This window comes from Atta cephalotes, assembly GCF_000143395.1.
Source record: "Atta cephalotes unplaced genomic scaffold scaffold00039, whole genome shotgun sequence".
Classification (NCBI taxonomy): domain Eukaryota; kingdom Metazoa; phylum Arthropoda; class Insecta; order Hymenoptera; family Formicidae; genus Atta; species Atta cephalotes.
Window position 1 is genome coordinate 898,941 of NW_012130103.1, and position 11,828 is coordinate 910,768.

The window sequence follows — 11,828 nt, forward strand, 5'->3', positions numbered from 1 at the left end:
ATGACGGTGACGGTGACGCCGTCGACTTCCGACGTCGCCGACAAGGCAGTATCGACGGACGATGGCGGCAGCGGCGGCATGGAAGTGGCGCGTTTGGAGGCTGTCCTCGCTGCCCTGGTGGAGACAAAAGTGGAAGCGATGAAGGCGTCGTCGACGCTTAGCCGACGTTCCGGCAGCGCGCCCACCAGTCCGCGTCGACCTAGATTGACCTCAACTTCGACGGCCTCCTCCTCGTTGAACCATCACCATCATCATCACCACCACCACCATCATCATCATTCCCAGCAGCAGCAGCACCAACACAATAAGAAGAAAGGCCAGCATTATCAACATCACCGCCATCATCGCAGACGTCACGACTCCGCGCCCTGCGAGAGTGATTACCTCAACAACGTGGTGGATCATTCTCAGCATAAATTATCTAATGGTAGGTGTGTGAATCGTTTTTATATATATAACATAATTGGTAAGAATTAGTTTTTTTTTTATGGAGATAATATTAGTGAAAAATTAGTTTGGATCCTTTCAATCTAATAAAATCGAAGAAATTTATCTTCTTATGAGAGATTTTTCTTTGCATTTATGAAAAAAATAAATATACGAAGTAAAACGTTAATCAGTTTAATCAATCACACGCACGAATCTGAATAAAAAATTAAATAAAATAAAAATGTTTGGTAGTCTATAAATAGATAAATAAGGTATTTATTATTGTTATAAGGCAACCCTCTAAAAACAAATAGATTGAACGAAAATAAGGAAAAATAACATAAAACATAAAAAAATAATATAAATGGAAAAATTTAACAAAAATAAATGAAAATAAAAGAAAGTGATAATAAAAGATACGAGATACAAACAGAAAAAAAATACAAACAAAATATAAATATATTGTAAAAAAAATAAAAATAATATACAAAATTTTCTCTCCGGTTTGGCTTGATGCATAAAAATAATGCAACGAAAATATTTACTATTAATTTTGTTAAATATTGATGAAGGCTGACCGATATTCTAATTATGCTCTTTTTGTTCTAGGAAGGGGACGGAGAAGAGCCTCCGAAAGTCCTCGAAGCCCTCGAAAGAAGCGCAGGCATTCGAGGAGCCCAAATGTTCTCCAAGGCGTCGTCCAAGATGTTCACGTCGGCCTCGATTCGCGCTTCGAGCTGCTTGGCATTGACGGCGACCAAGACGTGGCCCTAATAAATTTCGAAAGGGCTAAAGAAGTCCTCGGCGACTCCTGCGAATATCCGCGGCTGCACCGAAGTGCCTGCTACTTTTCTCAAAGCGCAGCTCAATTGTAAGTACTTCAAGTGTACAATTGTAAGCGACAACAACAAACGTCGGCAAGATAAAATGGATTTCGTAGAAAGAATAAGATTTCTTTTAGAATCATACTATTTTCTTAACGCCGAAAATTAGAACGTTGCGATAAAAACGCCTTCGCTAAGAACAAATTGACTTTAAATTCCGGAACTGGCTTATCCTCTTTCATGGAAATTCGGAACGTCTCAGGAAATCTTGGCAAAGTTTTCGCATTTGCGGATAAAGCTGCGGTTCTCTAGCTTTAGTCACCTATTAGTAGCAAACTTGTCTACTCGCAAACCTTTGCTTCCCATCTTCTCGTTTACGAGGTCGCCAGGAGTGTTGCTGCATCTCTTGTCCTTCTTCCATATTCGATCGGTCGACCACGAGAAGAGAGAGAGAAAGACACGGTTTCGGCATAAGCCAGTACACCCAGTGAAACTGGGTCAGCGTGGTGCGTGGTTGCGCGCCTTCGTCACATGCCGCTCTCGGCAAATACGGTTTGACGACTGAACCATCTGGGCGACAAAGGACGAGCGCTCAGTTGGAGCATGTAATGAAACTGAAGTGATAGCCGACGGCGATTAGCAATCATGAAGAGGTGTCATTGCCTTAATATCCCGTGCGTCCTTCCTCCTTTTTTAATTCGGCGAAATGATCTCTAAAATTACGTGCGGCAGATGCTTTTGACAACCTGAGGATGAGATTTGGAAGGACACCTCTAATAACTGTTCTACATTAATTAATTTAACACTCGGAACACTCTCGTGCTTTATCACATAATTTAACAGTTTACTTTCAGAAATAATTTCTGTTAATTAAAATTCCTAAAAATACATATTTTCCAAATACCGAATTAATACCATATTTTTCATAACGCAGATAAAAATATGTTTACTTAATTAAGTGTGATAACACAACGCTTTAGCAATTAATATAAATTTCATTAATTTATTGAAAAAGTATGAAATACCTTTCAATTTTTAAATTGTACTATTAAATTGTATTTGATATGTTCGGTTAAATGAAACGTAATGATGAGTACCCTATATATATGTGGAAGATCGCGAGATATCGTATCTTGACAGTTACCAAATAACTGTCCGATATGTCACAGAGACAATATTAATTGAAATTTTTTTTTGCACGGGAAAATAACTGTCAGAGTGACTGATTCAACATCAATGTTTACTACTTGATACAGTCTTTCTCGATACGGTGAAATCTACTACTAGTGTATCAATTTACTTTTCTCTCTTTATCGAATATCTCCTCTTAATTGAATACCTTGTCGCTGTAAGTAGAGACTTCTATTTATAAGCTTTTCGCGATTCTCCCGATAAGCGTTATTAATAAATGAACTTTGGATACATTATATTAATAATGTCCAGGAATTAACTTTATCGCATAACTGCAGAATAATGAAATGTACATATTCATATATTTCGAAAGATCCAATTCCTTTTAACAGATGCGACGGAGAGTGCAAACGGTGATAATACGAGAATCAACGTGAATCGCCATTGTCCGACCACACGCCGGTTGTTATCACTACTTCGAATTTCAACCAATTCCTCCATAATATCCCGGCACCTCGGTTATCGTTTTTCCACTTTTCCGTCCTATTCCAGCGGCATTTTCTAAAATTATACTCAGAGAGCACGTGATGGCCTTCGTGTGTGTGACGTAGATAGTGCAACGATTGTTCTTTGTTCAGCTCGATACCGAGGTCTGCTTCTCGTTGGCCATTGTGAATATCGAATTGCTGGCCCGCTTTTCCGTACATTACCGAGCTTCGATATACGATAGAGAACAAGTTGAACAATTTTACCGCAAATTTTCATACATTTTTCTTTGATGCTCTATATTATCTTTAATACGTCAGCAAAACTATACATAGCTCTATCTCACTACTATTTTTATTTTTAACCACTTTTTGTGGAATATTTTCCATATTTAATATTACGAAGACTTATTCGCAGCCTGCATTTTTATGATATCCATAAAATCATATATTTAATTAAAAGTCTTTAAAGTCAAATTTCAATTTTGACTTTGAAATTTCGAAAGGTACGTGAAGATATAATAGATTTATTATTTTCATGTATTTCACACGTTTCTTAATTCCTTATTGCAAAAACATGGTTGATTTTTGCGAGCTTCCGATCTTGTGCCGTTCAATCGCTTCTGTTGATCGAAAATGGAGTAACGTACTTAATTCCAAGTCTCGATTGAGGGTACGCGATACATAACAATGAATGTTGACTTTTCAGTCACCGCCACCCGCGGTACGGCGACTTCTCAAGTTTCATGAACAATGCAGGTACTATGATGATCGATACTCGTTCGTCGCTCGCCCTTTTTCGAGCCTTTACAATCAGTACTAAAGTCGAAAACGTGTTCCGCTGTTCAAATTACGAACGAAGTGCGAATGAATGTAGATTTTAATTAACGACATTGATAGTTCGGTTTTATTCAGAAAATGAATGTTTTATATATTTATAAAATGAATATGAAATTTCATTGCAAGAACAGTTTAAAAAAAGACGAAGCTCTCAATTTCTATTTAAACAACCTCTTTTTTAAAGTAGACTTTTTAAAAATGTTTTAAGATTTTGTAAATTTATATTGTCATTTGTTTTCTATTGTTAGACAATGTAATTTGTAAATTTGTATTAACATTTGTTTTCTATTGTTAGACAATGTAATTTGTAAATTTATATTAACATTTGTTTTCTATTATTAGACAATTCAAGAGGGAAAAAGTTTATTTTTGAATGTCTACATGAGGTACACAAGGGAAACGTTATTTTTTTCATTCAAATGAAACGTCAGACGCAGCCAGAGTACTCGCACGTTTCATTTCTGAAATGGTTTTGCTGGAGAATAACGATTCGATGAACAATATAACCGCAGTTATGGAAACAATAGTCTGTTATATATATTATTATTCGTGCGGTTTTTGCATGTGTCGTTTAAAAGTAAATCGTCACTCACTCGATATTTCCAAGTAAATATTTATTGACAGAGAAGAATCTTTTTTTGATTTTTCGATATTTTTTTCAGAAAAATTCATTATGACGACGACGACTACGTGGCGTTGAACGTAGCCGACGAGCTGGAGGAAGAGGAGACTCTGAGCGGACCGGAGAAGATAGACGAAGCTCAGGGAAGGTATCATCGACCGCGAAGAAAGCGCAAACGTAAACGACGCAAGATCGAACCCGTCTGCCCGGAAGAGGAACTTGTCGATCCCGAGGAACTTCCACCTCGTGCACGATGGACGATCGTCGCTACCGCTTGTCTTCTGCTTGCCATGTCCTTACTCCTGGTTGGTGTTACGCTGCGAATGGCGCCTATAATTGACGACATGGGTGAGTCGATTGTGACAATAAATTCGTCATTCTTATATTCATATTTTTATCAATATGAATTAATTTTAATTTTGATTTAAATTATTCGTTATCTTTTTTTAATTCTTAAAAAACTAGAAAAAGATAAAAAATAAGTTACATTTAAATACTGAAATAAAAATAGTGACACTTTTGTTAAAGTTTCTGGAATATCGATTTAAATAAAACTGGAATAAAAAAAACACAGGAGTTTATAAATCTGTTTTATTAATCAAATCGTTATAAATCAGTTTATGAAGGTATTGATAATAAAACAGATGTATATCGTTTTATTTTTTCATGTGATCAACGGACTAACTTTACTACGAGAGTTAATTCCAAAATGCTACGTAAATTTTACGTACAGATAATGAAGTCATTAAGCGCTAAATTGCTTTAATGGTCATTATAACGTCCATTTTGCCAGACTAAAAACTAGGACAAGTGAAGCAAACTTTAAAAATTTTGTCCATTATATTTATATATCATATTCTTGAGACTTTCACGGATCCTTTCTATATAAAGATTATGCACTTCGCGGGTTTCTTCTGTGTCCAGATCCATTCTTGGAATGCCAACGTTTCGTGAACTTTGCAGTTCACTTCATCAGGGCGAGGAGCAGCCTGATACTTAGTGCAGAAACGCATAATCTTTACTTATATATCAGTTTGGACCATCTCGGATCAGTATTATAACAGAATGTGATAAATGAGTTTTTAAGTGTTTTTTTTTGTGTTATTATATACTTTATTATTTTATTTAAATATGAGAAGACACATACACAATTAATCATATTATTTTAAGATTGAATTTTATAATATGTTTATTATTCTTTCTTTTTAGTTAATTAGTTATTTGTGTTTATAAAAGTCTAGATTATAAATATTTTGTTTATAAAATATTTGGAAATTTGTCATGTTATAATTAAGAATGGCCTATTTCCTTTTATGCAAAATTTACTTTTAAATCGACAACAATACTGTATCATTCAATGGCAACAGTATTCTACATTTAAATATCGAGATTAAAGTTAATCTATACTGGTAGAAATGGACATTAATCATATGAAAATCGAGCGTTGCGCGTTTATTCCATTCAATAACATCTCACTGTATAATTTATTTTATGTATTTTGTAACCCACTTGCGTTAGTACGATCTTTCTTCTTTCTTTCTTTTCTTTTTCTATTAAATTTACGAAGGAAATGTTCAAGAAAATCTTTTAGAAAATGTTCTGTGCTCGATAGCGTTTATTCCTCAAAGATTTTATTAGAACGCTATAAAACGTGCGATTTATCTCGCACTGCGGACTTTTCACGGGCGAAAAGCCATCCAATAGTTGACGCGATGCATCCGAAAATAGTAGCTAAATAGTAGTGTGGATTTACGTTTGAGGGCGTGGGAGAAAATCATGCTGGATTACCGGCACTAAAATATGCAAGACGGTCCCAAGGGTAGTAACCTCCGGATGAAGTTGCAAAGCATTAATGATTTAATGCGTCTTTATTATACAATCCTATTGTACTTGAGAAACGATATTGTCGCTTAAGCAAATCCGATTAAGTGCAGTGCTAGATTCTAAATCTAAATTTGATTAATTTTCTTTTTCTTCTTTTTGTCATCCATCATTCGTAATTTCTTAAAGACTTGTCTTCTTTCTTGTAAATATTGATATTAATTCTTTTTGAAAATTTTTTATCATTATATTAATATTTACAATTTGTATAACGCATATGTACGTATAGAATAATTATGAATTAACGTAAATAAGAGAAAGAATCCTATACTCAAAGCAAATCTTAGTGCTTAATAATATTTATGTGTAAATTTTCAAATACATTTTACAGTTCTATAAATTGCGCATTGATTCGGTTCGTCAGATTTGCAACGCAATAATAAACTGAAGCTAAAATTATAATAGCACAAATTAAATCGACCTTGATTTAATAATAATGTAAATAATCATCTTAAAACTTTGCGAAGAATTTATGATATAATTGCGAAAAATATTAGATAGAAAATATTACGGATTACCCTTTCAAAGAATTTTGTAATTCCAATTATGCACGTTTAAAAGAATTAAAATATTGTGTATAAAAAGATTAATTTTAATTTCGGTTCAACTTACACTTTATTCCTTTTTAATCCTTAAAACTAGAAAAAGATGAATTAGTTAAATCAAGATTAAAATTAAACTACATTGCTAGAAACGAACATAAGATTTATGAAGTGACTCAAGGCTAGATGATTTGGTAATTACTAGGTTATTTCTGATGCGATAACAGTTCGGTCAGCGTCGTTAGTGGTTGACTCTTGCGTTGTTTCCTTACACTGGAAACCACAAAACATCATTTCCTCTTACACTACATAGCAAATCGTTGGTTCTCTAAATTGGGGCTTTTTCTGTCAAGGAAAAGGAAGTGCATGGAGAATTATAACTAGCATTACACGCAGAATGATACTCCTGCCGCATTCAGCATAAAAGTACTTCTGCATTATACAAATCGTAAAGCATGCAGCGTACACACAAATGTATGATACACGAATTTCCACTGGCACAAATAAACCGCATGCAGCGTGCGAGGTCGAGGGCGCTTCGTGTTTCTAAATTAAAGGCGCGCGTCTGCGAATCCTCCAGTCAGCCGTCGGATTTTCGCAGCTAAGCCACCTTGAAGCTCACACTCGTTTCACGGTCGAGAAAGCTCGCCGAGAGTAGCTTTCGACAAGTGCGCGTTGTCTTTTGCGCGTGTCAAACGACTGTTTCGCTGATCCGCAGTGTCGTTGATCCTCTTGTGACGACCGAGTGTCGCAGGATCGATCCAGGATGTTACCCTATGGCAAACACGATTACAATTCCGCCAGTGGAATTTTTCTTCTCATCGTAATCATGGTTCAATCGAGAGCACCATGCAAGAATAGAATTAAAGTTTCTACCCAGCTTTCACATTTCTGGTGCCCGCATTTTTCTCTCACAAAATTGTTAGACCGGCTCTACGAGAGTTAATTCTCGTCTCTCTTCAAGAGGAAACAATTTCCTGGACATCCGTGCTCGAGAGCAGTAAAGCAAAAATAAAACCGCGTTTTAGTGGTAATCGCCGGTGACAGAGTAACGCGATTTTAACGCTTCGAAATTCTAAAGATCGCTTAACTGCCGTTAAATTGTCGACACCAGCAATCATTACGCGAAATAAAAGTTTCCTATTGTAAAAATTAATTATCGTCAATATAAAATAAAGATCTCATTCTGTGTAGAAATAGATTCAGATATGTGTTGAAAAATCTTGTTGTCTTAAATGTTATAATAACATTGTTTATTTATTGTAAAACTTTTTTGGATTTAATTTAGATTATTTACTTCGATTCTGCTTAAAAATATATTAAAATTTTATTTTTTAAATTTTTACTAGCCATGAACAATATCTGTTTCCGATAGAACGCGTCAAAGTGCGGATGACGCTGTATAAATACACCATCGCACGCGAAATCAACAAGTCAGAGTCGATACTGGAACTTACACGGTTCAAACGATGTTTCTACATAGAGAGATTTGCGGAAGCGGATGTCATCATGTGTGGTAGATCGGAAAAGTGTTGTGGCATTATTGATCCGAGGAGATGAGCTTATTAATCTTTCGTTTCATGATCATCTCCATCCTCGACGCAGACGTTTGATAATATTTAATAGCGTAATTAATAAAACCTCAAAGATATAGATAAGATATAGAATTATTTTAAATCGTGCGTGAAATTAATTATCTTCTTTTTTAATATTCTACGAAGTTGTGTGACAATTAATTTGTATATTTCTTCATTATATTTAATTTCAACATTTTCTTCTTGCCGCGCCGTGAGTATACATTTCTCTTGGGTAAGAGTATGAATTATTATTAAGTAAAGTTTATAAATTTTGCATAAAATGTCATAGATTTGTTAATCTTTGTGAGATCTTGTCAATTACGCATACGTAGTAAACAGGAAAATTATTAATTGGCTGTATAAATATCCAGTGATATTTGTATGTCGTATTTATATTGAAATTAAGTTTCACTGTAGATTTTAATTATCCGTACATGTCATTTATATGTGTATATATATATATATATATATATGTATATGTATATATAAAATCGATTAATTATTTTTATATATAATCGAGTTAAACGGATTTCAATATTCAGATGTATCGGATGTTGTCTCGTGCTCGGACAGAATTGTTTGCAAAAATGGTACCGTATTGATTCGCATCAGATGCGACGTTCCTTTGTCGACATCAATATCTACAATATTTTAATTTAATTGAATATATATCTTTCTCGTCATACATATTTATAACTTTTATATTTCTCATATCACAGATTGAAGTAATATTCAGTGGTTTAATAATATACCATTGCGTGATTGAGTTAAGTAATTAAGTTAAGTGAAATTATAAAATCAACGTTTTGCAAAAAAGATTTTGTTTGTTTTAATGGATATTAAGTAATTTATATAAATTTATATAAATTTTTAGCTTTAAATTTGCATTCACTTTTTCTAAAAGTATTTTATGTATTTTTTAATATATGAGTTACTTAATATTAAAATCTAAAATATCTTCGTTATTTTTGATGATATGAGAAAATGTCTAGGAAGAACTTGTTTGTTTTGAATAGACAAGTATTAGGTATAACAAGTAAAAAATTTTTTTTAAGATCATTATTTTCGAGATTTAAAGATCATTAATAATTTTTGGGGATATCATATCTTTATCATCACTGTATTGATAAAAAAACACACATACAAATTTAATTTATGATATGTTGGTCTTCAAATGATCCTTTGAGATGAATTTACTGCACCAAAATAATCTTTAATCTCAAAAATAATGATAATAAATTTTAAAAAGTATTTATTTATCACAATAATTAGAATAATTTCTTTCGAGGCGAATAAGTTCTTCTTTAGATATTTTCTCATATCAAAAGTAACGGAGATATTTTAAGTTCTATTATTACCTTATTATTAGTCACCCTGTATACAACACATTTTTAGACCATTTTGCAAACACATCACTGCGAGGAAACGCTATTAATTTAATTGAGTTTCAGAGTAAACTCTCGCTTGTTATGACGTTTGCGAATTTGAGGAAACAGTGAAAAATTGTCGAATGTCTATAACAGTTGCTACGTGATCGATAAAATTATCGGGTATTGATCCTAAGTTCGCAAAATGACTTTCTGCGTGCAAATTTCACGGAAGGCGTCTCATTTCGGCACTTTACAGCTTCGCGTTTACATCGTTTCGCGCTCACGGCGAGAATCAGGTCAGGCCTGAACATAGCGGTTGATTTTCGCCACCGTTCGATTTTGACGTTGTACGTCATTAAAGGGTACGGATATAGAGCGATCGTCATTGCTGACATTTGGTTATACCCACAATTGCTGTAGTTGATTCATTACGATCATTTCCTCGTCAATCGTGCGTTTTACATGCACTGGATCAATCAATTAGCGGTCTTTAATCACTTCCACCTGCCAATTGTATGCTAAATCTTTTGAGTCAATGCTCGAACAGAAGTCCATAATACGATCGCTTTATACATTTCCCACACTCGAAACTTGATGGAAATTTGCTCATTAAAATTTCCTAGTTTCAAATTAATATTCTGAAGAATTTGTATATATTAAATGACAAACAAAAATTTTACTTTTATTCCTCTTACAAAACCGCGCGTATTAAAGTCTGTACCGGCATTGTAACTCTGAAGCGCTAATCCGCATTGCTTTTACATTGTGTACTTCCGCGTAAAATTGTACTACGAAGTTCGTGAATTTTTTATTTCGCTGTCACGGAAACGGGAAGCGGAGATGGGGAACAAGTGAAACGATGAGATCAGAGAACCAGGTTTGTGAAGAGCACCACAGCTTATTTCACAATGTCGTAACATGAGTAATACGCTGCCGGCCATTATGCTTGCGCATAGTGCGCCTCGACAATATCGTAAAGCAGTGTGTATCGATCTTGTGCAGTTAGGAGATGACATCTACTGCGCAAATTATACGCGTCCGGTATATTTGCATAACTCCGAGCGGTGACAATTCGCGGCCGATGCGTCGTCATGCGTGATCAGATGACACGTATGTGCCGCAAAACATCATAGTGAATATTCGACGCATCACGAGGAATTGACGCGTTGTCATCGTTCTTGATATGATGATCATTTATGTTCTCTGAATATTTTGGAGATTCCGATCGATAGATGTTGAATGCGCACGATTTACAAAATGAGTTTTTAACATTTAATACGTATTGTCTATTTATTTCAAGCAAAGTTGTAGATTAGAGAGAAATTGTCGTCGATATAATTCGTTGATTTGAAAACGAAAATCATTCATTGGATGAGAAATTTGATATTATACTAGTTTTGAATGAAACAATGCAGTATAGAATATAATACGATGTCATTAGTACGTATCATCGGTAATATGATCTTTTATATTCTGGCGCGACTGAGTATTTTGGGAATTCTAGTTAACTAATAGGTATTGAATGCACACAATTCTTAATTAATTAAATGATATATCTTATTTTTATTTATATTTTTACAAAGTAAGTTTTAATGCATATTATTTATTTACTTCGGAGATTAAAGGCGAACTGTCGCAGTTATAACTCGCTAATTTGACAATGGTAATTGTTTATTTCGAAATTCAATATTATATTAGTTTTGAATGTAACAATGTAATATAGAATATAACAAGTTTTCATTATCTTTGATAATAATCTTTATGTCTTGCGACCATTTTAGAGATTTGAGTCAACTGATGAATATTGTGAATATATGCATTCAATTCTTAATTAATTATAATATATATCTTATTTTTATTTTATTATATTTTTATTTTATTTTATTTTTATTTTATTATATTTTTATAAAATAAGTTTTTAATATATTGATATGTACTATCTATTTATTTAGATTTAGAGAGAGAGAGAGAGAGAGAGAGAGAGAGAGAGAGAGAGAGAGAGAGAGAGAGTATATATAGTTACGTACGTTAAGTTAGTTAGTTTAGTTTATTAGTAGTAGTAAGTTAAGTATTATATTATATATAGTAGTTAGTTTAGTTAGTTTACGTAACGTAACGTACGTAATA

General features: G+C 33.8%; 1 protein-coding gene across 1 annotated transcript in view; it reads left to right on the forward strand.

Annotated features, from left to right (window-relative positions):
- Nucleotides 1-11,828, forward strand: part of LOC105622002 — a 20,969-nt gene continuing 9,141 nt past the window's right edge. Inside the window, exons 1-3 of the mRNA XM_012203433.1 lie at nt 1-427; nt 1,039-1,300; nt 4,372-4,679. Of these exons, the coding sequence (XP_012058823.1) occupies nt 1-427; nt 1,039-1,300; nt 4,372-4,679 (997 nt within the window). The remainder of the gene's footprint in view (nt 428-1,038; nt 1,301-4,371; nt 4,680-11,828) is intronic.